Here is a 26,959-nt window from a genome sequence, read left to right as displayed (position 1 = left end):
AATAAGCAGTGCAAAGCAAACCACCAATGCCCTGAGCAACTGAAACAATAAGTGAGGATTTCACTTCAAATTAGGTTATTTTGGGCTTTTAATCATGGGGGTTAATGAATAAATCATTGTACAAAAACAACAAAGTAGTCATTTTCCTAAGTTCCACTCTACCATAACTCCCTCAAGCCAAAACACTGACAAAAATCTTCAGACGGTGGAGTCGGGCTTGCAAGGAGTCATCAGTATTACTGTTCTCCAGTCAGGTGACTCATGAGTCCTGCTCTTACGGCTGTCCCACAGCTGGTTTACATAATTCACAGATGTGCTGAAAAGGCAGTGTCCCCTATAAACAGCTGAGTGTCCAACAGACAATATAGAGATGAACATTAAACCGATTCTGTGGTGAACCATTACAGTCACGTCAAGGCCAGGAGACTTAAATCCCGGAACAAGGCACACACAGAATATCCCGGACAAGCGCCTAAAACAGAATATGCAACCCAAGCCCCAAAAGGACAGAGAATATCCCAGACGAGTCCCCCCCCCAAATGTTTATTTTATTTTTTAAACACGTGCCTCATCTTCCCTGGTTCCTGTTTAGCAGTCTTCTACTGTATAAAATGTCTTACCTTACTTTCCATTATTAACCTTAAAATACTGAATTTAACAGCCACACGTTCTGTGGGTTTACTGTACAAGGTGGTGTTGCTAGATAGACATTTGATTGACAGCTATATTGAGTACTGACGACAAGCCCAACAAATGGTTGTTTTTTTGTATTGTTTTTTTTTTTTAACACTCCCTTGCTGGTCTTTGAGGAAGAAGGGCTTAAATATTTAAATGAGGAAGAGAGGGACCACTTACAGACACTGAGGAGCTGGGTGGGTTGGTGCCATAGCCAGACGAGGGGACAGAGGCCACAGACCATCTCCGCCCATCCGCTCTGGAAAGACATGGCGCTTGTGAGCGTTTCAATCTTACACTCTCAAGAGGATGTTAATCACGAAGCACTACCAAAAGTTGTTTAACGTGTTTAAATGAAGTATCATTTAAAACTGACATAAGAAGGGGGAGGGAGACAAATGTTTTCCTACCTTTCAGTGCGGGCCAGGTGACTGGTCCATCACATTATGACAGACAGAGAGACAGACAAAAACAAACAGTCAGTGAGACAGTGAAGCAGTCAGAAGCTCAGACTGGAGTCAAGGTTCTGAACATCAGGCAACATCTGAACAGCTGATATCAGGCAACAATGCTATGAACACAATGGCACCTCCCTAATGAGTCATTTCACACACACACACACACACACACACACACACACACTGCCCCTTCAGCTCAATCACTTCGGTTTACCTCCTAGCCAAATCTCGCACCTCACCACAACTCACTGAAACTTCTTAATTTACAAAATGTGACAAGCCATGTTGATAGACATGTAACTTTGGGGCCCATTTCCCTGACCGGTTTAAGGATGGAGTCAATCCATAATGGTATGTGTGCCACAATATTCCTCATGCGTCAGGTTAGCGCCCTGTACAACCAGCTTGACTGACATGTCGACAAATCAGGTCTGACTTAATGAGATTGGGTTTTCTGTGGGTATCAAGGCAAGGATTCGTCGTCTGGAATACGTCCCTCTCGCTTCATATCTCACACGGGTACACAGGTTGAAAATGGCTGATTTTGTCATTGATAAGCACCTAAATTGGAACGCAGTGGCTATACGTGAAGTCAGAACTCAAGTTATCCACTTCACAGTGCTGTAAGGGTTGACTGACAGACGTTAAACTTGAGCACCGTGTGCAACAGAAAGGTGCATTGAAATCACTTAGGAACTTTGCACAGTTTGATGAGGTGTGTAGCCACACTATTACTCAAACACCCGTAATGTTTTTTTCTGACCTTATTCTCTCCCCATTATCTCCAAAGTGTTCCCTTTCAATTGCTACCATAGTCATGCGTATGCTTTTTATAATTGTGTTGGAAACATCTCAAGTCGGCTCTATTGATATTGGCCAATTTCCACAAGTGTAAGGGGTTAATAATAGTGATATTATTTCAAATTAAGGTACCATACCGCTGGAGAGGAATGGAAAGGGAGGCTGATTTGAAGTGCTCATTATTTTTTTTTTTTAATCAATACCCACGTACAGAGGTTTCCGGGTAAGCCAAAACAAATGGGAGAATTATGTGATTCCATTTTAAATTTTATTTAACTAGGCAAGCCAGTTAAGTACAAATTCTTCTTTACAATGACAACCCAGTGTACAGTTGAGAGTCCCTTCTTGTTTCACACAGTTAAACATTTGCTTTAGTACATTAAATCAAAAAACACACTTGGTTGCAGCACCTGGAAAAATGTGGACATAACCTTAGGAGCTTTCCACCATAAAAGTCCCGGTAACAGCTTTGATTGAAAGATACCCATGGCAGCCATTTTATTGTGTGGCAGTATTACTCACATGGTGTTGTTTACGTGGCCCAAATAATTGCATGCACAACAGACTGCAATCTATGAGGACGACAACAACTATCCCATCCCCAACACCTTACATAGTGCAGCCACCAGCATCTGTCCACGTCATCTCGGAAACCCCAGTAAATTTATCGGTGTCATGCAAGTTAACGCAAACTTGCGCACGGCTGAAATGTCCCGTGTGATTTCCCCCACGTATCTTTAAGGCTTATGGTACGGTACAGTGATACCGTACCATAAAAGGCTTTACCTCACCGTCCTCAAGCCTGACTAGGTTGCACTGTTAACCACTGAAGTGGATGATTGACTGTGAGCAAGCCCACCACTGGATACAATCTGACGCATGAGACGCGACACGAGGCTCTGCTTGTAACATATCATAATGGCAGCCACGAATAATGAGCATGGGCACTCTCCCTTTAAAATTGCACTGATAAATAACAAGTCCCATGTCCCGCGAGTGCCCCTAGAGCCAGTCGGCTGGCTTCGTTCTAAAGCACTGTCCTCGTTAATAGGAGGTTTTTGATGCATTGGCTGTGGTCATGGGATGGATGGAGGTTACCTACTAAACCATCTTGTTCCTATGCAATTACGGGAGGATCTATCCTTTTTGACACTATATGATTTGCCATTTATTTCTATTGGCCACCAAATAATCTGAAACAACCAAAACAAACGGCAAATGAATCCAAGAAATGTTTGGAGTCAGAAGCTTGATGTAGTCATTGCGTGCTGGGAACATGGGACCAAATACTTATTTTTGTACTACTTCAATACACATAAGTGAAGTTGTCCCAATACCGTCGGTCCCCTAAAATGGGAGGACTATGTACAAAACGTGCTGTACTTTCTAAACGGTTCACCCGATATAATACCCTAAAATTAAAGCTGACAGTCTGCACTAACCTCAGTCATTATATCATTTCAAATCAAAAGTGCTGGAGTACAGAGCCAAAACAACAAAACATCTGTCACGGCCCCAATACGTTCAGAACTTCAATAACACAGCCAAATTAAAAACTAAATTGCTTCTATTAAACTGAATTTATTGAAAGGAAGATAGGAATTCTTACCTGCGCGCAAACTGGGAGTTTGCAGAGGCACTGGCGGAGACATTTCTGGGGCTTTCTTGGGGACTACTTCCAGCTGAAACACAACAGACTGTCAGAGTTTTATCACTGGGACATGTTTTTTTTAATTCTGAAGAAATAAGACATGTTGCTATAACTGTAGTCCGCTGTCATTCTTGGGAGCTGATGACGCACTAGTAAAGGACAAAAATCGGTCTCAGGTGGAACTGAATTCAATAAACTCGAGACATATTTACGACCGTGTGGTCTGGAGAGGACAGGGTTTTTTGTGACGTTCCTAACTCACGCTCACTTGATAAGTCGCAACTCCATCCGTAGCATTGAACTTTTATTAACTGTCTGGCCATCCGGATTTGCTGGGATGCAAATAAGCTTGACTGTCCTGCTTGTTACAATGGAAGAGGATAACAAGTCTCAGATTTACTAAGTCCTCCACTGGCTCACAACCAATAACAATGAATGAAGCCTTTCTTTCATATGAAGTATATTTCATGTCCCCTAAAGCGATTACAAATACACACCCCCCCCCCCGGTTTCGCAGTAGGGAGATCGTGATCTGTATGTGAACGTCTTCGGTAACTTCAGCTTCAAAACAGAAGCCAAACAGTAACTTGAGCTTCGTCAGCTCAGCTGCTGCGTTTTCATTTGTCTGTCTGAGGATACTCTGAACACGTATCATGTGGTTAGCTGTGTCTGTGTGCATTGTGCTCTGCTGGCACAATGCACTGGAAAGGCCTGATTGGTCTGCTGTCTCTAATGTCACATGTTGATTGGTTTGCTATGTGTTTATCGCATGCTGGTCTGGTATCTCTATCGCGAACAGAGTGCAGTGCAGAGACGGCTCACAACGCCTACCTGTGGCAAGGGGGAGAGGTGAGAGTGGTCGGGAGAGTGAGGGCGAGGGGGTCCCGACCGCCAGACCCCTTTTGTTGTTACGGCAACTGTGTGGGGGAAAAAAGGGAGAGAATTGCTTTGTGACACATTAAAGTAGTGGAACGTAAACAGAGTTGTGATATTGGGGCTTGAATGCAACATGCAGGTGTAATGAATATTTTGCCTGTATGATACAGTACATACTTTCACCACAAGTTGAGAACTCGTGATACAGCAGATTTACCATTCAAATTGTGTTGGAAAATAATTGGAACCTTTGTTTTTGGCTTATAGTTCCCCATCACAATCTAGGCAGGGCAGTAACAACCATCTAATTTGGCTGAATTGAACAATTTAGATAAACCCAAATTAGTGAGCTCAGCAGTCCATTGGTTAAAAACCATCTCTGTTATTAGAGGACTACAGTGCCTGCAGGGTGTGGTAGATTTACAGAATGGAAGGAACTCATTTTCAGTTTGTTTGTTTTCCGAGATGACGGATCCCCAGCCCCCATTGTTGACGTTGGTATTGATATTACAGTGGCAGCCCATCTCGCTGGCAGTGAGCTAAAATAATTGAGGAGCTCAGACGACAACGGAGTCTGACATTTCTGGGTTGGCATGGAGATCGGATTACAAAAGATGCCCCCTTGTAATAAAATGAATTTCATGAATCTATTAAGTCAAACTTTGTGGAAATCAAATCACAACCAACACACTTAGAGGCAATGGAAATGATTTCTGTCTCAATTTATCAACAACCCGTATCGCTAGTAGGGACTTCATCCAGTTTCATGCATAAGGAAGCGAAGTTCAAAATAAAAAAATATTTTTAAAAAAATGGTATAAAAAAAAAATTAGGCGGGTTTGTCATGAACAGAGATTGTTGTGAATGCTTGGCTGTTGACACTGCTGCTATTAGCGGTCAGGCACACCTTGAGGTTTTTCCCCATCCACCGGCAGGATTCTAAAACAAAACGTAGTAGGCTATGGTCAAACATGTCGGCTACAGACATTTACTGAATCGCCAATGTAAGCTACTGTAGTGAAATACCTTTTCTACAAAATGTTACAAAAATTATACTAAAATGTTTAAGGACATTTTGAGTGTCAATACATATTCAGTGCCAACCCTGATTTTTCTATTAAGTTCATATCACTAAATAGAGAACTCATGTGAATAGCATAGAAATTCAATGAATAGCCAGGGTGTTTTTTTGCTTAAAAGATGGACTCACTATGCAGAAATTGCTCTGCCATCTCCGGGTTGCTAAAATTCGAATAGTTTGCCTAATTTCAGATTATGGAGACAAAACAATCAAGTATAGCGAAGAGAATCATTGTACTATAACCAATGATATTGTATTTTCAGCTGGTGTACAAAACAGAAAGTTATACACAAAAAAAAGAAAAACTTAAGCACAGAAAGCGTAGAAATGTCACACAGAACAGATCTGTGAACTGACCTCAAAAAAGGCACTAAATCTGTCAGATGGCCCCCAGATCTACCGCTTCTTAGACTTGCTTTCAATGAGAATGACATGTCTATAACTCACATTTCTGTGAATTTGGTCAGGTCGCCCCAAAAGTTACATATTGCAGCTTTAATGCACACAGCTTTTGCTCATTTGCGTAGCGAATTGTTGAATGGAACAAATTAAACATTAAACCTCAATTCATGGTAACCTCGTAAACAATTTATTTAGACCTGCCGTTTATTTGTTGAAATCTGTGCCGTTGCCCAGCTATTAAAAGGTAAATTATACAGTTTTGCTTTATATTTCAGCCTGGTCTCAAACACTAGACGTAACATAAATGAGAATCTAAGAAATTAGTATGATATGGTTACATAAGACGGAAGGCAACAAAAAAAAAGTTGGGTGGGTGGGCGTTGATCACAAACGTCTAGCAACGCTAAGGTTGTGTTTGAATCTCATCATGGATATCTTTACCCTTTTAGCAACTACTTAGCATGTTAGCTAACCCTTAAACTAACTCTAACCACTAGCCTAGTTAACATTAGCCACCAAGCCAACTTTAGCCACAACAAATTTGGATTCGTAACATATCATACAGTACGTATCAAAAATTCATATCATATTTTACAAATTATACCTTTATTTAACTAGGCAAGTCAGTTCAGAACAAATTCTTATTTTCAATGACGGCCTAGGAACAGTGGGTTAACTGCCTTGTTCAGGGGCAGAACGACAGATTTGTACCTTGTCAGCTCGGGGATTTGAACTTGCAACCTTTCAGTTCATAGTCCAACGCTCTAACCACTAGGCTACACTGCCGCCCAAAATGGATGATGAACGTCCACAAATTCTTAACATTCCATACAAAATAGATGACGTCGACAAATTAATACATACCATACCAAACTTTAACATATCAGATGGGTTTGGTTAAGTGTGAAAGACATTTCAGTTGAACACATACAGTTGTACAACTGACTAGGTATCCCCCTTTCCTTTCCCTTTGTGCGGAGGTCAGTTCAGTTGAGGTTACAGTTTTTTTAAATAAAAAAAATTATCAGTTTTCCCTTTCGCAATTTATTTTGAAACATTAAATGCACTATGCTTTGTGGGATGACTGCTGTAACACTGAATAAAACATGACTGCCCATTACTGCTTATTATCCATCATTTATTCACATTACTTTAATAAAATCTTCATATAATTGGGTGATATGATTTCATTCCAAGTCATCATGTCTTTAGAGCTGTTGCCTACGCAGTCTGTAAAAATAATTTTAGTAGTTCAAAGTAAATAAGGCATACTTTTATGACGACTGAATACCAACTATCAAATCACTTAGCTCATGTATTTTCAGGCTCACGAAGCAACTGCTTTCTATCCCTCTAGATCTTGCGTTCTCTAATTCTGTGTCTGCGCCGCACAGAATGGACAAGTTTAAGGGGGCATGCAATGGATTATGGTCATTGTAGTTAATTACCATGTTCTGTGCTAAACTACATAGAATATTTGCCTGTTGGAAACTACAACTCCCTACTACATCGCACAACTCAGGCTTGATCGGATTTCTCTCTACAGAAAAGGCATTCAAATAATTGATCTAAAGTTGGTCAATTAACAAAAAAAAACAAAAATGTTGATTGATCGCTCAGCACTACATATACTAATTTGAGTATCCCGTACTTCCATTTACTATGTTACATCTACCCCTGAGTCCAGGTTGCATTTTTAGCTCGACTATAGTATAACCTATACCAGTTGCACTCAACTCCTACCCTCAGCTGCCTGCTGGTTTTCTGTTCTACCTGATAAATTGCACCCACCTTGCGTCCCAGGTCTAAAATCTGTAGAGGGGAACAATTTGAAAAAAGCAGTGGAACTGGCTTCGATGTCAACATTTGAGTTTGTGGGGCCTATACTGTAATGAACAAGTTGTGAGCCTTTTGCATGAACAACACAGCTGCTGCTTCTATAAGACAATACATAGGCAACATTAACCGCATAGAGAAACGTGGCCATTGTAGGCTATCGGAAAAACAACACTAGGGCGGATGTACCGACAAATACGGTAGTTGGGACCATAACGCGAAACCACAATGAACAACATGAAAGCAAAAGCCAATATGTACTATTGTCGTGAATGGGGAAAGTTAGAGAAAATCTTCACAAAAAAAAAAAAAAAAAAAACATTAAATAAGCGACGTCATTTTGGTCTGCATTTCAATTGTCTTAGTCAAAGCAATAAGCTAAACTGCGCGGGTCCCATCTATAAGTCCTACACTACCACTGATTTAAATAGTTTAACAAATCAGATGATCATTTAAAAATCAGATTACCTTCTCGATCTTTTCATCATGGCCCCAGTCACAAAACTTGTTTTGTAGCTGGGCAAGACTGTCCAGTAGTGGTTCTGATCAGACATGATGAATTAAAGCGATACAAAGTGATACTTCGAATCAAATGTCGTAAATGTCCGCTATCTCTCGAGAAACATATTTGTTATTTCCTCGGAAAGCACTCGGAGTCCGTAACCAAAAACTCCGACAATGGTTAGCACTATCTGACTGCATACCCGTGGCAGTTCAGGCAAGAAAGCAACCGTAAATGATGCCGTCATCGCTTTATTTCTTCCCTGTGAATTTTCGCAACCTACATTACAAGACTTTCGTGCACATCATCAATACTTCCAAATCACCAAAACTGATTTTTTTTTTAACTTCCCAGAAACAGCTAATAATTGTACAGATAATTGTGTCAGCCCATCGGTTGGAGGAGGGATTGCCGCCGATGGGAGGAAGTTGTCATTTGGGGATTGTTGCGCTCACATGAAAGTTTGATCATGGGTTTTACATCGATTTGAATGTCATGGACCACGTTTACATCTATACCAATAACCAGTTATTACTCGGGATACTAAAGTATTATGTTTGAGTTGACGCATATAAAACATCTTATCCCGTTTACAATAACCCGAAAAAATATTGAATCCCGTTTGAGAAACCCGGATAAGACGCCCGATATAAACTGATTTTAGACGGGATACTGTGACATGTCGACACCTTATCCCGTTTACTGTTGTTTTTCACGGTCTGCGCAGGCTCAGTTTCGCATATCATGGGTGTGGTGTGATGAGTTGTCATCGGATTGTCAAACAAATCACTTTTAAAAAAGTAGGCTATATATGCCGCAGTTTGATCCGCCATAATGTATTTTCTGATACACCGTACAGCCTACTAGCTTAGATAAATAAGGGGTGAAAGTAGCCTAAATTTCCACTTATAATTTCCAACATTAGGTAGTCCATTTGTTTGTCAATTAGGCTATAGTTAAATACATGCAGCTTCTCTTCTGTTATAAATTGTTGTCCCAGAAGACTAAATAAAGTAGTGTTCACCAGAATAATGTCTTATATCGGTCCAGAAAGGCTTCTTAACAGCTTCTACCCTCAAGCAATAAGACTCCTGAACAGCTAATCAAATGGCTACCCAGACTACTTGCATTGTCCCTCCTCTCCTCTTTTTTACGCTGCTGCTACTCCGTTTATCTATGCATAGTCACTTTAATAACTCTACTTACATGTACACAGTACCTCAATTACCTCGACTAACCTGTGTCCCCGCACATTGTACCGGTACCCCCCTGTATATGGCCTCGCTACTGTTATTTTACCTCTGCTCTTTAATTATTTCTTATTTTTATTCTTTATTTTTTACTTAACACTTATTTTTCTTAAAACTGCGTTGTTGGTTAAGGGCTTGTAAGTAAATATTTCACTGTCGTTTTCGGCAAATGTGACAAATACAATTTGATTTGAAAATGTGATTTGATCAGTAAACCCAACAAAGTGTTGTCCCATGTTTCATGAACTGAAATGTTTGATTCCTAAGAAAAGATTGTGCACAAAATATGACTAACAAATTGGTTTACATCCCTGTTAATGTGATCATTTCTCCTTTGCCAAGATAATCCATCCACCTGACAGGTGTGGCATATCAATAAACTAATTAAAAAGCATGAGCATTACACAGGTGAACCTTGTGCTGTGGACAATAAAAGGCCACTGTAAAATGTGGCATTGTTGTATGACAAAAATACACAGATGGCTCAAGTTTGAGGGAGTGTACAATTGGCATACTGACTGCAGGAATGTCCACCACAGCTGTTACCAGAGAATTGAATGTTCTACCACATCGTTTTAGAGAATTTGGCAGTAGGTCCAACCGGCCTCACAACCGCGTGTAACCACACCAGCCCAGGGCCTCCACATCTGGCTTCTTCACCTCCGGGATCGTCTAAGACCAGCCACCCGGACAGTTGATATAACTGTGGGTTTGCATAACCGAAAAATGTCTGCACAAACTGTCTGAAACCGTCTCGGGGAAGCTCATCTGTGTTGCTCGTCATCCTCACCATGGCCTTGCACTGGCTGCAGTTCGGCATCGTGACAGACTTCCGTGGGCAAATGCTCACCTTCAATGGCCACTGGCAAGCTGGAGAAGTGGGCTCTTCATGAATTAATCCCGGTACTGTTCCAGGTCGATGGCAGACAGCATGTATGGGGTCATGTGGGAGAGCAGTTTGCCGATGTCAACGCTGTGAACAGAGTGTTGTGGTAATGGTATGGGCAGGCATAAGCTACAGACAACGAACACAATAGCATTTAATTGATAGCATTTTCAATGCACAGACGTCCCGTGACGAGATCCTGAAGCCCATTGTTGTGTAATTCATCCACTGCCATTACCTCATGTTTCAGCACGTTAATGAACGGCCCCATGTTGCAAGGACTTGTACACAATTCCTGGAAGTTGAACATGTCCCAGTTCTGCCATGGCCTGCATACTCACCAGACATGTCACCCATTAAGCAAGTTTGGGATGCTCTGGATCGACATGTACAACAGCGTGTTCCAGTTCCTGCCAATATGCTAACAAAGCATTACATGGGCTTGCTCCTACCCATCTTTCCAATTTGGTCCTAGACGTACGCTACGGTCACAAGACGCAGGCCTCCTAATTGTCCCTAGAATTTCTAAGCAAACAGCTGGAGGCAGGGCTTTCTCCTATAGAGCTCCCTTTTTATGGAATGGTCTGCCTACCCATGTGAGAGACGCAGACTCGGTCTCAACCTTTAAGTCTTTACTGAAGACTCATCTCTTCAGTTGGTCATATGATTGAGTGTAGTCTGGCCCAGGAGTGTGAAGGTGAACGGAAAGACTCTGGAGCAACGAACCACCCTTCCTGTCTCTGCCTGGCCAGTTCCCCTCTCTCCACTGGGATTCTCTGCCTCTAACCCTATTACAGGGGCTGAGTCACTGGCTTACTGGTGCTCTTTCATGCCGTCCCTGGGAGGGGTGCGTCACTTGAGTGGGTTAAGTCACTGATGTGATCTTGTCTGCTGCAGTAGTTTGTGTCGAGGGGCTAGGGTCAGTCATATCTGGAGTACTTATCCTGTCTCCTGTGCAAATGTAAGTATGCTCTCTCTAATTCTCTTTCTTTCTCTCTGAGGACCTGAGCCCTAGGACCATGCCTCAGGACTGCCTGGCATGATGACTCCTTGCTGTCCCCAGGCCACCTGGTCGTGCTGCTGCACTAGTTCCAACTGTTCTGCCCGAGGCTATGGAACCCTGACCCGTTCACCGGACGTGCTACCTGTCCCAGACCTGCTGTTTTCAACTCTCTAGAGACAGCAGGAGAGGTAGAGATACTCTTAATGATCGGCTATGAAAAGCCAACTGACATTTACTCGAGGTGCTGACTTGCTGCACCCTCGACAACTACTGTGATTATTATTATTTGACCATGCTGGTCATGTATGAACATTAGAACATCTTGGCCATGTTCTGTTATAATCTCCACCCGGCACAGCCAGAAGAGGACTGGCCACCCCTCATAGCCTGGTTCCTCTCTAGGTTTTGGCCTTTCTAGGGAGTTTTGCCTAGCCACCGTGCTTCTACACCTGTATTGCTTGCTATTCAGGGTTTTTAGCTGGGTTTCTGTACAGCACTTTGAGATATCAGCTGATGTAAGAAGGGCTATATAAATACATTTGATTTTAAAAAATTATTATAATAATAATAATAATAATAATATCCAGCAACTTCGCACAGCCATTGAAGAGGAGTGGGACAACTTTTCACAGGCCACAATCAACAGCCTGATCAACTCGCGCTGCATGAGGGAAGTGGTCATACCAGATACTGACTTTTTTTTATCCATGCCCCTCTTTTTTTTAAGTATCTGTATTCCCAGTCATGTGAAATCCATGGATTAGGGCCTAATGAATTTATTTCAATTGGCGGATTTCCTTATTAAACTGTAATTTAGTAAAAATCATTTAAAAAAAATGTTTTATTGTTGCATGTTGCGTTTATATTTTTGTTCAGTGTAGGTAAGTCAGTTTCATTTAGGGCCCGTGAGAAGACGCAATAACTCCAAAACAGTGGAATGATTGGTCCTGTCAACAGTTTGACTTTTTTTTTTTTAAGGAAATGAAAAGCTGAGAAAACGATTGAACACATTTCTGATAATACATCTGTTCGTCTTGGGTGCCTATTTTGTGGTTGAAGTACTGTCTGCTTGCATAAGTGACAAAGATAACACGTTACATGCCCATTCTCTCAAGAAAATGTATTTTTATATATACACATTTCTCCACGACCTGTTCAAGACAAAATTAACAGTTGTTGTATCCTTTTACTGCAAGAAATGCATCATTCTGCAGTACTTAATATATTACGCTACATAAGCCTACAGTCAGTGTTCAGATTTCAGTCTTCTCATGTCAGTCAGTCACTGACAGTCACTCAATTAGCCATTTACCAATTTTAGATTGGTAAATTAGTCTAGCCAGCTATCATGGCTGAATACAGACCAGACACGTGCCCAAGGACACGTACCAAAGTTGTTTTTTTTAAACTCTCCACCCCATGGCAAAATCTCATTCAGGGCCCTCAAAAGGCTAGAGCCGGCCCTGATGACACCCGTTACTGTCTAACTATGTCAATAAGAAGCCCACAACAGAACAATATCTGTCTTATTGCACACCAATGGAATATGCTAGAGCTTCATCTTGGAGCTCTGCAATAGGCTATGACAGGGTCACTAGGGAAATACACTAATTCTGACATGTCATTAGGAAACGTGTAGAATTCAATGCAGGATATGTGAAATTATTTTGAATCACACATAGATTTTATTTCCATACTAATTGACAAGACCTCAAAGCATTGGATGTGCATGCACGCATACTATAAACATATGTACAGTCCTTTCATAAAATGTGTGGGTGTACGTTTGATTAGATGTATCTATACACAGAGTGTACAAAACATTAGGAACACCTACCAAATATTGAGTTGCACTCCCTTTTGCCCCCAGAACAGTCTCAATTTGACAGGGCATGGAATCAACAAGATGTAGAAAGTATTCCACAGGGATGCTGCCCATGTTGTGTCAAGGAGCCTGGATGTCCTTTGGGTGATGGACCATTCTTGATACACATGGGAAACTGTTGAGTGTGGAAAAACCCAGTAGCGTTACAGTTGACACTCAAACCGATGCACCTGGAACCTACTACCATACCCCATTCAAAGGCACTTAAATATAATGATCTCAATATCCAAATTAGTAGGTACAGTCTTGTCCCGTCACTGCAACTCCTTTACGGACTCAGGAGCGGCGAAGGCCGAGAGCCATGCATCCTCCGAAACACAACCTTGCCAAGCCGCACTGCTTCTTGACACACTGCTCGCTTAAGTCAGCCACACCAATGTGTCAGAGGAAACGCCGTACAACTGGCGACCGTGTTAACGTGCATGCGCCTGGCCCGCCACAGAAGTCACTAGAGCACGATGGGACAAGGACATCCCGGCCGGCCAAACCCTCCCCTAACTCGGAAGATGCTGGGCCAATTGTGCAACACCTTGTAACACGTCTCGAAAGCATCTTTAGTGATGCCTCGAGAAATGCGATGCAGTGCCTTAGACCGCTGCGCCACTCAGGAGGCCCCAGCACTTAAATCTTTTGTCTTGCCCATTCACCCTCTGAATGGTGCACACACACACCACACACACACAAAATTGTCTCAAGGCTTAAAAATCCTTATTTAACCTGTCTCCTCCCCTTCATCAACACTGATTGAAGTGGATTTAACAAGTGACATCAATTAAGGATCATAGCTTTCACCTGGCCAGTCTGTCACAGAAAGAGCAGGTGTTCCTAATGTTTGTATACTCAGGTTTATATTCTCATTCAATCTACCACTGTTTGTTAACATGTCCAAATATATTACTAACGTAAGGCCTATCTGCCACCTCAAGGCACTACCACTCGCAAAACTGGTTTGGGGTGTGAAACCACATTTGCCTACAAGACAATTCACAAGCAGCTTTTTAAGAGGTGTTGCCTCCTGGAAGTTCCAAGTAAATGTCAGCTACGACAAACAACACCTCGTGACACCCTTTGGTTTTGTATCAAATGGTGTAATGAGAGCAGAGATAACCAGTGCTGATCTTTAGTGATACTTACATGTTCCCCCTTCGTGGAAGGCTCAGCTCTTTCTGGAATTAAGAGAGTGGCTCATTAAAATGGTGACAATGACAGTAAAGATAGTCTTGCAAAAAGTAAAGGCTGTTTGATTATGAACTTAGTCTATGACATCTATGTCCCCTGTTGTTCATTTTCCGTGCTATATGTAAAGATAGTATAGCTCTGGCCTAGTTCTGTAGGTCTTAAATTGGTTCTCATTCATAGTCATTTTGTAGGTTCTGTTTGCTCGGATTCTTAAGCCCTTGTACATTATCATGCACATTCTACAGACAGAGCATACGCATCCAGAAAATGATGTGCCTCAGTGCGCTGTAATTTTCAAAGATAAAAGCAGGTCGTTTCACAACCATAATCACATTCTCATTGCAGGCTTCATGGAAGATGAAGGTATCAATCAATATAATAAAATGAAAACACTTATTTTGGGTATGGGGGGCAAGCACATTCACACCAACATCTTTTATAATAGGTTTAGAGCAAACAATGCTATAGGGATTTTAACAGCAAAGCCGCCATCTGAGTAATTGGTTGGAATTGAAAACAAGGACAAGAATTGAGTCATTATACTGGATATACGACAGATTGGTAAACATCCCTTTTTTTGTGTTAACCTATCATCCACTCCTAAATGTAATTGACCTCAACGCCCATATCACCACAGAAACCTAGTGTTGACAATAACAAGACAATCTGTAGAAAACTGTCTGTCGAAACAAACGATTTATTAACTACATCTTCGCATCCACGAGCTTGCCCTTGAGTGCCAACGCACGCAGCATTCATGTGTGTAGAATGGATCGATACGGTAACCTATCCATGACCATTGCAAAACAAGGTGGCACAATACATGGGAAGCGACATTGCTTTGAGATTTCCAGAATTTGTGATCACAAGAACTTGCCAGAAAACTGCGCCCAATGTAAACAGATTATTATTTTGTTTAGTAAAACAGCAATTGACAATCACAAAATAACCCTAGAGAAAGAGAGAAATGCATGTTTGCCCTAACGTGGGTCAACAATTGTTTGTATTGGCCTGTCATTAAAAATGTTCTAATGCCAGAACACAACTGCAATGCATTAGCATTTCAATCTTCAATAGCTATGCTGATGTTTTTTTTTTTTATTGTTGAGTTTCTTACCTGCAGCCCACGACGTCTGAGAATGTTTGGCTCGTCCATTGTAGTATAAATTATGACTACACCGCTGACTCCCTTTTTACAATTTCATTCAACCCATACTGCGTCCTCCTGTATTATACGCTTCACTGCGAGTGGATGTCACGGACGCGAATAGCTTCATCCCAAAGCGGAGAATTTCGTTTAATTGCCAGCCGCCCGGTGACCTGCCCAGCCGTGAGAATTGGGAATGAATGTGCAGGGAGGTACTTCTGACAAATCGCTTAAGGTGGCAGTGCGGGGACCTTATATCTCATTGATCCTACGCAACCTTTTTCCAACCCCTGTCTCACTCGTTTTTTTTTTCAGGTAGGATATGCACTAATATCCTATTTGCAGTTCTACAATATATTTACATTCCATTTATCTGTATATATCTACCCATGTTCTGTGTTTGTGTGACGAGAAGCAACGTTTTGCTTAACATCCCATTCAGATGTCTTTCATGTACCCCTTATTAATGTACTAATCAATACAATATCGACTTGAAGGAGGTTCGTTATACTCTTCATATGAGTGCACTATTGTGATACATGTTGTGTAACTCTACATCATCATTGGCCCATGCATGAAATAAAATAACTTCAGATGACCATAAACAATGGTGCAACTCTTTGACAGTCAAATGGTGAAATGACTTGATCGATGATGTCAGTCTCCAAGTGGCACCACAATGTTTTCGTACAACAATGGCTGTGTCTTGTCATGTGGTGTCATGTCCATTGATGTTAGCTGGTAGCATGAATCATACATTGTTCTGTTATTGCAAATTGTGGGTTTTGTCTTTAATGCTGTGCTTTAAGGATCCGTCCCTTTTTTTCAATTTTCACCCTAAAATGACATACCCAAATGTAACTGCCTGTAGCTCAGGACCTGAAACAAGGATGTGGATATGTGAAATGAATGTAGGAGAATATAACACATTAGATCTGGTAGAAGATGATACAAAGAACCATTTTTGGACCATCTTTGAAATGCAAGAGAAAGGCCATAATGTATTATTACAGCCCAGGCACAATTTAGATTTTGGCCACTAGATGGCAGCAGTGTATGTGCAACGTTTTAGATGGATCCAATGAATCATTGCATTTCTGTTCAAACGTTTGTATCAAGACTGCCCAAATGTGGCTAATTGGTTTAATAATAACTTTAAGTTCATAACTGTCCACTCTCCTCAAACAATTGCATGGTATTCTTTCACTGTAATAGCTACTGTAAATTGGACAGTGCAGTTAGATTAACAAGAATTGAAGTTTTCTGCCAATGTAAGATATTTCTATGTCCTGGGAAATGTTCTTGTTACTTACAACCTCATGCTAATCGCATGAGCCTACGTTAGCTCGACCGTCCCGTGGGGGAACCACCAATCCTGTAGAGGTTTTAATCCAAGGTCATCTTCCTTATGTAAACATTAATATCCCCCAAACTTTTAAGGTTGGGAATAACATACACCTACAGTATATCTTATCTACAGAGGTTCAATGTCATAGTCATCCCTTTTCCCTACACACAAAAACTATTTTAACCCAGCACTGTTGGGGTTACGTGAATGACCCAACACGTTGGGTTACGTGAATGACCCAGCACTGTTGGGTTACGTGAATGACCCAGCACTGTTGGGTTACGTGAATGACCCAGCACTGTTGGGTTACGTGAATGACCCAGCACTGTTGGGTTACGTGAATGACCCAGCACTGTTGGGTTACGTGAATGACCCAGCACTGTTGGGTTACGTGAATGACCCAACACGTTGGGTTTCTTGATTTACCACAAAATGCGATTACTTTGACCCAGCAGTCGGTTGCTTTTTACTCTTTTGCTGGGTTATTTTTATTTTTGTATTTTTGACCCAGCCGTGGGTTATTTCTTACTTTATTGCTGGGTTATTTTTCTACTTCTCTATTACAGAACCTGTTAATTCTCTAAATGTACAAAATATGTCTAACCATAACAATCAATGTTACAACATTTCGACACAGTCGATGAAATTCTTAAAATGACATATGGCCAATCATGACAAATTGTAGATAAAATACAAAATGTGTATTTTGAATGATTCATTTCAGCTCCAAAGTGAAGTCATGCAAAGGATAAACAAATAAGGAACACACAAATAAAAACTTTAGCACAATCCATCATTTCAAAAATCACAGGAGCCCCAGCAATTAAAGCTGAGGAAAGGGGGTGAAGAAAAGTAAACACTTTACCCTTTACTCCCCCAAACCCCTACCAGGTATCCATTTTCCATATGAATTCTTGTAAAACAGCTAAACATAATGTCCTCTGCTCCAGAGCCTGCTCATGATAGTGAATGCCATGGAGTAGGGGTGATTGTCACACGAGAGTCAGAGCAAAGGGTTCGGTTCCTCTTGTCCTTTTGGTCGCCTGGCGAAGATATTCAGCCATATTGGTTGCAACCTGGGGATTATAAAATATGATTATAAAAAGTTGAACAATAATCAAGGCACTCATCGCACTCTTGCACAAGCCCACACACTCACACATACACAAATTGTGGCCTTTCCTTTTGCTCAGAATGTGCAGTAATCATACACAGTCCATTGGCATGTGACGGGTGTTAATCTGCATTGATTTGAGTCCAGCCACTTTGTGCGTGGTTTACTCAAGTAGAAGTAAAATGACTGACATTGAAAAACAGTACTTTGAAGAGCTACTCAATTACAGTAACAACAGTATTTGTAATTCGTTACTTCCCACATCCTGTTTTACAGTGTTGCATATTAAATCGTATTCAGTATTCCACATGTATACTTACGGTACAATATGACTTTCAGGCCTCATCAAAGCTTGGGCAGGCAGTCTTTTTTCCAACTCGTTACTTGTGGTGGGAGAATCAGTCTCAAGATCAGGTCGTCTTTCGTATCTTGGGGATAAAGACATAAGCTTTAAAGGGGACAGACAAAATGGATAAACATTGGAGACACTACTTTGATTTCAATATGTAGCTACCTGCACACGGGAAACTGGTGGTGGGAGAAATACTTTCAGGGTCACGAGGTTGGTCGCACCTTATTTGGTAATAGTAATGGCTGGAACGGAATTAATGGAAAGGTATCGAAAAAGTGTTTGATACCATTCCATTCACTTCATTGCAGCCATTATTATGAGCTGTCCTCCCCTCAGCAGTCTCCTGAGCTTTCAGGACCATGTCGTCATTAGTATCTGGGGGACAAGAGACATAACAAGGTTTAAGGGGACAGTCAAAATGGATAAACATTTGAGAAACTATTTTAATTTCAATATGTAACATCAGCTACATGAATTTGATGCGCTGGTGGTGGGAGAAGCACTCTCAGGGTCATGCAGCTTATAGTGTCTGGGCAGTGGGGGACAAAGACATTAGCACAGTTTAAGTGGGGAGTCAAAATACATAGCCTAAACTAGGTTTGAACAATTGTGACACTCCTTTCATTTCAACATGTAGCTAGCTAGCTATAGCTACCTAAAGTAACGGTCTGCCTCTAGACAAAGCCAACTAACTACCTCGCTAACTCAGAAACAATTCAGGAAAAAAAACATACAGTAACTGAACCACCATAAAAGGAGGAGTAATACGCTTGCCAACTAGCTACAACTATGCTAAATTAACTCAGAGACAGTGAATAGGCCTAGCTAGCATATACAGTGCATTCGAAAGTCTTCCGACCCCTTAACAAAATGTGGAAAAAGTTACGTTACAGCCATATTCTAAAACGTATTAAATAAAACATTTCTCACCAATCTACACACAATTCCCCATAATGACAAAAAACATAAATACCTTATTTACAAAGGTATTCAGACTATGAGACTCGAAATTGAGCTCAGGTGCATCCTATTTCCATAGATTATACCTGAACTGTTTCTACAACTTCAATGGAGTCCACCTGTGGTACATTCAATTGATTGGACGTGATTTGGAAAAGCACACACCTGTCTATATAAGGTCTCACAGTTGACAGTGCATGTCAGAGAAGAGCTCCGAGACAGGATTGTGTCTGCACAGATCTGAGGAAGGGTATCAAAAGATTTATGCAGCATTGAAGGTCCCAAAGAACACAGTGGTCTCCATCATTCTTAAATGGAAGAAGTTTGGAACCACCAAGACTCTTCCTAGAGCTGTCCGCTAGGCCAAACAGAGCAATCAGGGGAGAAGGGCCTTGGTCAGTGAGGTGACCAAGAACCAGATGGTTACTCTGACAGAGCTCCAGAGTTCCTCTGTGGAGATGGGAGAACCTTACAGAAGGACAACCATCTCTGCACCACTCCACCAATCAGGCCTTTATGGTAAGCCTTTTTTCAATAAAAGGCACAGGACAGCCCGCTTGGAGTTTGCCAAAAGGCACTTAAAAGACTCAGACCATGAAAAACTAAATTCTCTGGTCTGATGGAACCAAGATCGAACTTGTTGGCCTGAATGCCTAGCATCACATCTGGAGGAAACCTGGCACCATCACTACGGAGAAGCATGGTGGTGGCAGCATCATGCTGTGTGGATGTTTCTCAGTGGCAGGGAGACTAGTTAGGATCGAGGGAAAGATGAATGAATCAAAGTACTGAGAAAGTACAGAGAACGTGCACCAGTGGCCCAGTCAGAGCCCAGAACCCAATCAAACATCTCTGGAGAAACATGACCATTTCTGTGCAGCGACACACCCCATCCAACCTGACAGAGCTTGAGAGGATCTGCGGAGAAGAATGGGAGAAACTTCCCAAATACATGTGTGCCAAGCTTGTAGCGTCTTGCCCAAGAAGACTTGAGGCTGTTATTGCTGCCAAAAGTGCTTCAACAAAGTACTGAGTAAAAGGTCTGAAAACGTATGTAAATGTCATATATATACACTGCTCAAAAAAATAAAGGGAACACTTAAACAACACAATGTGACTCCAAGTCAATCACACTTCTGTGAAATCAAACTGTCCACTTAGGAAGCAACACTGATTGACAATAAATTTCACATGCTGTTGTGCAAATGGAATAGACAACAGGTGGAGATTATAGGCAATTAGCAAGACACCCCCAATAAAGGAGTGGTTCTGCAGGTGGTGACCACAGACCACTTCTCAGTTCCTATGCTTCCTGGCTGATGTTTTGGTCACTTTTGAATGCTGGCGGTGCTTTCACTCTAGTGGTAGCATGAGACGGAGTCTACAACCCACACAAGTGGCTCAGGTAGTGCAGCTCATCCAGGATGGAACATCAATGCGAGCTGTGGCAAGAACGTTTGCTGTGTCTGTCAGCGTAGTGTCCAGAGCATGGAGGCACTACCAGGAGACAGGCCAGTACATCAGGAGACGTGGAGGAGGCCGTAGGAGGGCAACAACCCAGCAGCAGGACCGCTACCTCCGCCTTTGTGCAAGGAGGAGCAGGAGGAGCACTGCCAGAGCCCTGCAAAATGACCTCCAGCAGGCCACAAATGTGCATGTGTCTGCTCAAACAGTCAGAAACAGACTCCGTGAGGGTGGTATGAGGGCCCGACGTCCACAGGTGGGGGTTTTGCTTACAGCCCAACACTGTGCAGGACGTTTGGCAATTGCCAGAGAACACCAAGACTGGCAAATTCGCCACTGGCGCCCTGTGCTCTTCACATATGAAAGCAGGTTCACACAGCACGTGACAGACGTGACAGAGTCTGGAGACGCCGTGGAGAACATTCTGCTGCCTGCAACATCCTCCAGCATGACCGGTTTGGCGGTGGGTCAGTCATGGTGTGAGGTGGCATTTCTTTGGGGGACCGCACAGCCCTCCATGTGCTCGCCAGAGGTAGCCTGACTGCCATTAGGTACCGAGATGAGATCCTCAGACCCCTTGTGAGACCATATGCTGGTGCGGTTGGCCCTGGGTTCCTCCTAATGCAAGACAATGCTAGACCTCATGTGGCTGGAGTGTGTCAGCAGTTCCTGCAAGAGGAAGGCATTGATGCTATGGACTGGCCCGCCTGTTCCCCAGACCTGAATCCAATTGAGCACATCTGGGACATCATGTCTCACTCCATCCACCAACGTCACGTTGCACCACAGACTGTCCAGGAGTTGGCAGATGCATTAGTCCAGGTCTGGGAGGAGATCCCTCAGGAGACAATCCACCACCTCATCAGGAGCATGCTCAGGCATTGTAGGGAGGTCATACAGGCACGTGGAGGCCACACACACTACTGAGCCTCATTTTGACTTGTTTTAAGGACATTACATCAAAGTTGGATCAGCCTGTAGTGTGGTTTTCCACTTTAATTTTGAGTGTGACTCCAAATCCAGACCTCCATGGGTTGATAAATTTGATTTCCCCTTTCCCTCCTGAGCAACCAGTAAACATTTGCCAATTTCAAGTTTATTTTTCATGTCCTCCGCATCCATTTTGGTGTCACATGTTATTCAGTTCGGAGCTTGTGATAACCAATTTATTGATGTGATTATGATAGGCTATTAGTCAGGCCCTATTGCTCACATGCATGCAATGCTTACATGTTTCATGTAAAGAGAGCAAGGGTTGAAGGAATAGGGAATGTTTCTCCCCCCAAAAAATTGATTTCGGGAACAGAACTTTTCAGTCAGAAACAAGTAATAAACTAAATGGCTGAAATGATATTGCAGTTTCAGCATGGACAGTGCAATAAAAACTTCCTGTGCTGTGGTGCCTTTTTGCTGCAGTAGGGAGGAGAGTGAGAGAACTTGCACCAGTCCTACAGGCACTCCCTAGCTAAATAACTAGCTAGCTAATGCTCAAGCTAGTATGAATGGGGTTGTTTGCTATCTAGCGAGCTAACATTATCTAAAATTATCAACAACTGAGATAATATGTAATTAATATAGCTAGGTCTATTTAACCTGAATGGATAATGAGTCATGTTTGCCGACTCCACCGACTCCACACTTTCCAGACTTTTCTCAAGACGTTAAACAGATTTCCCAAGTAGCATTGATCCAAAACCCTTACTCCGACTAAAAACGAGTCTAGTGGTTTCCTATTTTCCACCACAGCTTTGCTTCTCCGGTTTTCCATTTTCTGTACCATTAGCTTCACTGACTCACTAGTTTCAAACAAAAACTGACTCACTAGTTTCAAACAAAACCTCAGTTTCCGCCATCTTTTCCTGAGCAGAAGTCGCTTCCCCAAAAAACTCTCAGTAATTCGACTCAGCGGGAGCTGCACTGTCTGGTAGACAATTTTTTATATTTTTTTCGAGAATGGGTTGGCGGATCGCATCCAACATTTAAGGTGCATACACTGCCATCTACCATACTGTAGTGTGAGGCCAGTCACGGCCTACCTACATGAAATTCTCTTCATTAGTCCTGTTCCTCTAAGAAAGTGAAATAGAGTCCTAGACACCACACCACTGGACAAAAGGAACACCTATGTGAGAATGCTATTCATTGACTACAGCTCAGCATTCAACAGCATAGTACCCTCAAAGCTCATCACTAAGCTAAGGAACCTGGGACTAAACATCTCCCTCTGCAACTGGATCCTGGACTTCCTGACGGGCCGCCCCCAGGTGGTGAGGGTAGGTAGCAACACATCGGCCACGCTGATCCTCAACACTGGAGCTCCCCAGGGCTCAGTCCCCTCCTGTACTCCCTGTTCACCCACAACTGCATGGCCAGGCACGACTTCAACACCATCGTTAAGTTTTCTGACGACACAACAGTGGTAGGCCTGATCACCGACAACGACGAGACACCCTACAGGGAGGTGGTCAGAGACCTGGCCATGTGGTGCCAGAATAACAACCTATCCCTCAACATAACCAAGACTAAGGATATTATTGTGGACTACAGGAAAAGGAGCACCGAATGCGTCCCCATTCTCATCGACGGGGCTGTAGTGGAGCAGGTTGAGAGCTTCAAGTTCATTGGTGTCCACATCAACAACAAATGGTGGTCCAAACACACCAAGACAGTCGTGAAGAGGGCACGACAAAGCCTATTCCCCCTCAGGAAACTAAAAAGATTTTGCATGGGTCCTGAGATCCTCAAAAGGTTCTACAGCTGCAACATCGAGAGCATCCTGACTGGTTGCATCACTGCCTGGTAAGGCAATTGCTCGGCCCCTGACCGCAAGGCACTACAGAGGGTAGTGCGTATGGCTCAGTACATCACTGGAGCTAAGCTGCCTGCCATCCAGGACCTCTACACCAGGCGGTGTCAGAGGAAGGCCCTAAAAATGGTCAAAGACCCCAGCCACAGACTGTTCTCTCTACTACTGCATGGCAAGCGGTACCAGAGTGCCAAGTCTAGGACAAAAGGGCTTCTCAACAGTTTTTACCCCCAAGCCATAAGACTCCTGAACAGGTAACCAAATGGTTACCCGGACTATTTGCATTGTGTACCCCCCCCACCCCTCTTTTACGCTGCTACTCTCTGTCTATCTTATATGCATAGTCACTTTAACTATACATTCATGTACAAACTACCTCAATTGGCCCGACCAACCAGTGCTCCCGCACATTGGCTAACCGGGCTATCGCATTGTGTCCCCACCCGCCAACCCCTCTTTTTACGCTACTGCTACTCTCTGTTCATCATATATGCATAGTCACTTTAACCAGACCCACATGTATATACTACCTCAATATCCCTGACTAACCGGTGTCTGTATATAGCCCTGCTACTCTTATTTTCAAATGTCTTTTTACTGTTGTTTTATTTCTTTACTTACCTTACACACACACAACTCTTCTTTTTTTTCTCGCACTATTGGTTAGAGCCTTTAAGTAAGCATTTCACTGTTGTATTCGGCGTATGTGACACTGAACTTTGGTTTGATTTGACTTTGACTTTGGTTTGATTTGACTCACAACACCACCCAAACCCCGTCCAGCCTTTCTAACCCTTTCACACAATCTCTCTCTATCAACGTCATACAGTTCACAAAATATCAACACATGCTCTACAGTTTCCTCCACTTAACACTCATCACACAGACCTGTTTCATGTCTCCTTATCATCCACAACGTGGCATTCAAACCTGGTGTGTCCAAACCGCAGTCCACTCCACACAACTTCCTCTCTCCTACATCCCATACTGCCCACCTCTTCCTTAACTGACCGGTGAATGCGATAAAATTGCCTCCCCTTACTACTAGCATACCACTTCCTTTGACAAAGATCGAGCCCTTTTGCCCGAATCAAGGACTTGACTTCCCTACGGCCCAACGGGAACTGAATATCTACCCCCTCTCTCCTCACTGCCCTCTTAGTCATCACATCAGCCTTCTAATTACCCTCCACACCCACGTTGGCGGGAACCCAGCAAAAGCTTATCACCACTCCCATCCCATTAACAGCACCATCATTTACACAAACAAGTCTCCACTATCCGACCTGCTCGTCTTCACACTACTCAACACTGCAGTCGAATCAGAGCAGATCACCACTCTGAGTGGTTTCACCTCCTCCACCCATTTCAAACCTATAATTATGGCCATCAACTCGGCTGCATAAACTGACACAATCAGTTAACCGCTTACATACTCAAACATTGAAATCTGGGATATACACCCCTGCCCCCACCCTACCACTGACTGGATCCTTTGAACCATCTGAATCCTTAAAAACTAATAAAAACTATTATCTATATATCTCTCCACACCACATCTCACGTCCTCATCCCATTCTCTCCCACCCTCAGTCATATCCACATCTATACTTTGTTTCAGAAACAGCCACTGAGGAATGTTCCCCAATGCAATTGCAGGCCCTATCCCTCTCCCCCAGTCCATATTCTACCCAATTGTCCACCAGTATGCCCTCTGCTTGCCCACTCCTTGCTCCCAACATTCCCCAGTTGCCGTGACCGCAGGATGTCCTTCTGAACTCTCTTTCAACCTCGCCCAGTACGCTAATGCAAGTTTGTCTGGCCTTTTCCTCAGTGGCAGTTTCCCACTATCCACCTGCAATGCCTCAACAGGTGTCGGCCTGAAGGCACCCACACACAATCCCAGGACCCTTGACTGTATCCTATCTGTCACGATCGTCGAAAAGGACGGACCAAGGCGCAGCGTAAGTTGAGTTCCATATCTTTTATTAAAGTGAAACTTCAAAAACAATAAACAAACAATGACCGTGAAAGATGATCTGATCAAATCCTGAAACATATACAACAGTGTTCGCCTATCCGACCCCCAATCATATCCTGCCACTGCCCCCATGAGGTGCGGCGCCTTGCTGCACTTAATTTCCATATACTAAACATGTCCCTTCCAAGTAAGCCTCTCATTAAACCACGTACCTAAATACTTAAACTCAGACACCCTACCTATATCCTGACCGTATATTTGCAGCCTAACATCTGTAACCTTCCTCCTAGAAAACACCATAAAGCAGGACTTGGCCACAGACATCCTAAACCCCCATGTTAGAGACCAATCTTCCACAGCTCCCACAGCTTCTTGCATCTTCCTCATCACATATTTCACCTTCCCACCTCTCTTCCATACAGCCCCATCACCAGCATACAAGGCTAGACCCACTCCCTGTCCCACCTTAAATATGTCATCTATCATCAGGGTGAACAACATCGGACTAACCTCACTTCCCTGGGGAGTACCATTGTCCACTTCAAACCACATTGACAATTTTTACCCCACTCTCACCGGTATGACCCGAACGAACAGGAAGTCCATCATCCAGTAATATAGACGTCCCCTTCCTCTTCTTCAAGGTTTTATTGGTGGACTACATCCAAACATTGTGTATTGCCGCCACCTACTGGGAGGGGTATATATATGTGTACATATACATATATATATACATATACATATATACATATATATATATATATATACATATACACATATACATATACATATATATATATACATATACATATATACATATACATATATATATATATACATATACACATATATATATATATACATATACACATATATATATATACACATATATATATATATATATATACATATACACATATATATATATATATATATACATATACACACACATATATATATAAAACAAATAAACCCTGCTCAGGCTTTGGGGTCTGAGAAGGTGGGACTGCACTAGACAGTACTCCATGCAGCTCTTCAGATGTAAAATCTTTTAATTCCCAGAAATAGTTCAGCTGCAGAAACAATGATATCGACTTCCTTTCACCTTGTCCAGTTCGGTTTGTCGCCATTCCCATAAATGACACAAAGTCCACTTTCTTCACATGAAGGATTTCTGGGTCCTGCTGTGGATTCTCCAGCTGTGGTCTAGTCTCCAATGTAGGCATACCGGTCTTCACTACCGCCGGACCTTCAAATATACTCACTCTTTCTACCCTTTTGACAGCCCCCACATAGGAGACT

The 26,959-nt window shown here is 42.6% G+C and overlaps 1 protein-coding gene and 1 long non-coding RNA gene across 5 annotated transcripts in view; both read right to left on the bottom strand.

Annotated features, from left to right (window-relative positions):
• Positions 1-15,865, bottom strand: part of mast3a (microtubule associated serine/threonine kinase 3a) — a 56,297-nt gene extending 40,432 nt beyond the window's left edge. The window contains exons 1-6 of one of the 3 annotated variants that reach the window (XM_024435308.2): positions 15,603-15,865; positions 14,441-14,472; positions 4,417-4,502; positions 3,544-3,616; positions 1,086-1,106; positions 856-934 (exon numbers count right to left, since the gene is read on the bottom strand). In XM_024435308.2, coding sequence (XP_024291076.1) covers positions 856-934; positions 1,086-1,106; positions 3,544-3,616; positions 4,417-4,502; positions 14,441-14,472; positions 15,603-15,641 — 330 coding nt within the window. In that variant the 5' untranslated portion in view covers positions 15,642-15,865. Of the gene's footprint in view, positions 1-855; positions 935-1,085; positions 1,107-3,543; positions 3,617-4,416; positions 4,503-8,248; positions 8,851-14,440; positions 14,473-15,602 lie in introns of those variants that run through there. The other 2 variants (XM_024435307.2, XM_024435309.2) reach the window with 2 other exon arrangements.
• A 1,797-nt stretch (positions 15,866-17,662) lies between these two features.
• On the bottom strand, positions 17,663-26,281 carry LOC112260306. 2 transcript variants are annotated; one of them, XR_002955005.2, is made up of 4 exons: positions 26,168-26,281; positions 18,609-18,821; positions 18,415-18,522; positions 17,663-18,056 (listed from the first exon to the last, which is right to left on the bottom strand). It is a non-coding gene; the product is annotated as an uncharacterized LOC112260306 (long non-coding RNA). The 2 variants fall into 2 exon arrangements; XR_002955006.2 differs by lacking the exon at positions 26,168-26,281 and adding an exon at positions 24,565-25,160.
• Between the last annotated feature and the right edge of the window lie 678 nt (positions 26,282-26,959).

The sequence above is a fragment of the Oncorhynchus tshawytscha genome, linkage group LG10, assembly GCF_018296145.1.
Source record: "Oncorhynchus tshawytscha isolate Ot180627B linkage group LG10, Otsh_v2.0, whole genome shotgun sequence".
Taxonomy (NCBI): Eukaryota; Metazoa; Chordata; class Actinopteri; order Salmoniformes; family Salmonidae; genus Oncorhynchus; species Oncorhynchus tshawytscha.
The sequence above is the reverse complement of the archived record's forward strand: the minus strand, read 5'-3'. Positions and strand labels throughout refer to the sequence as shown.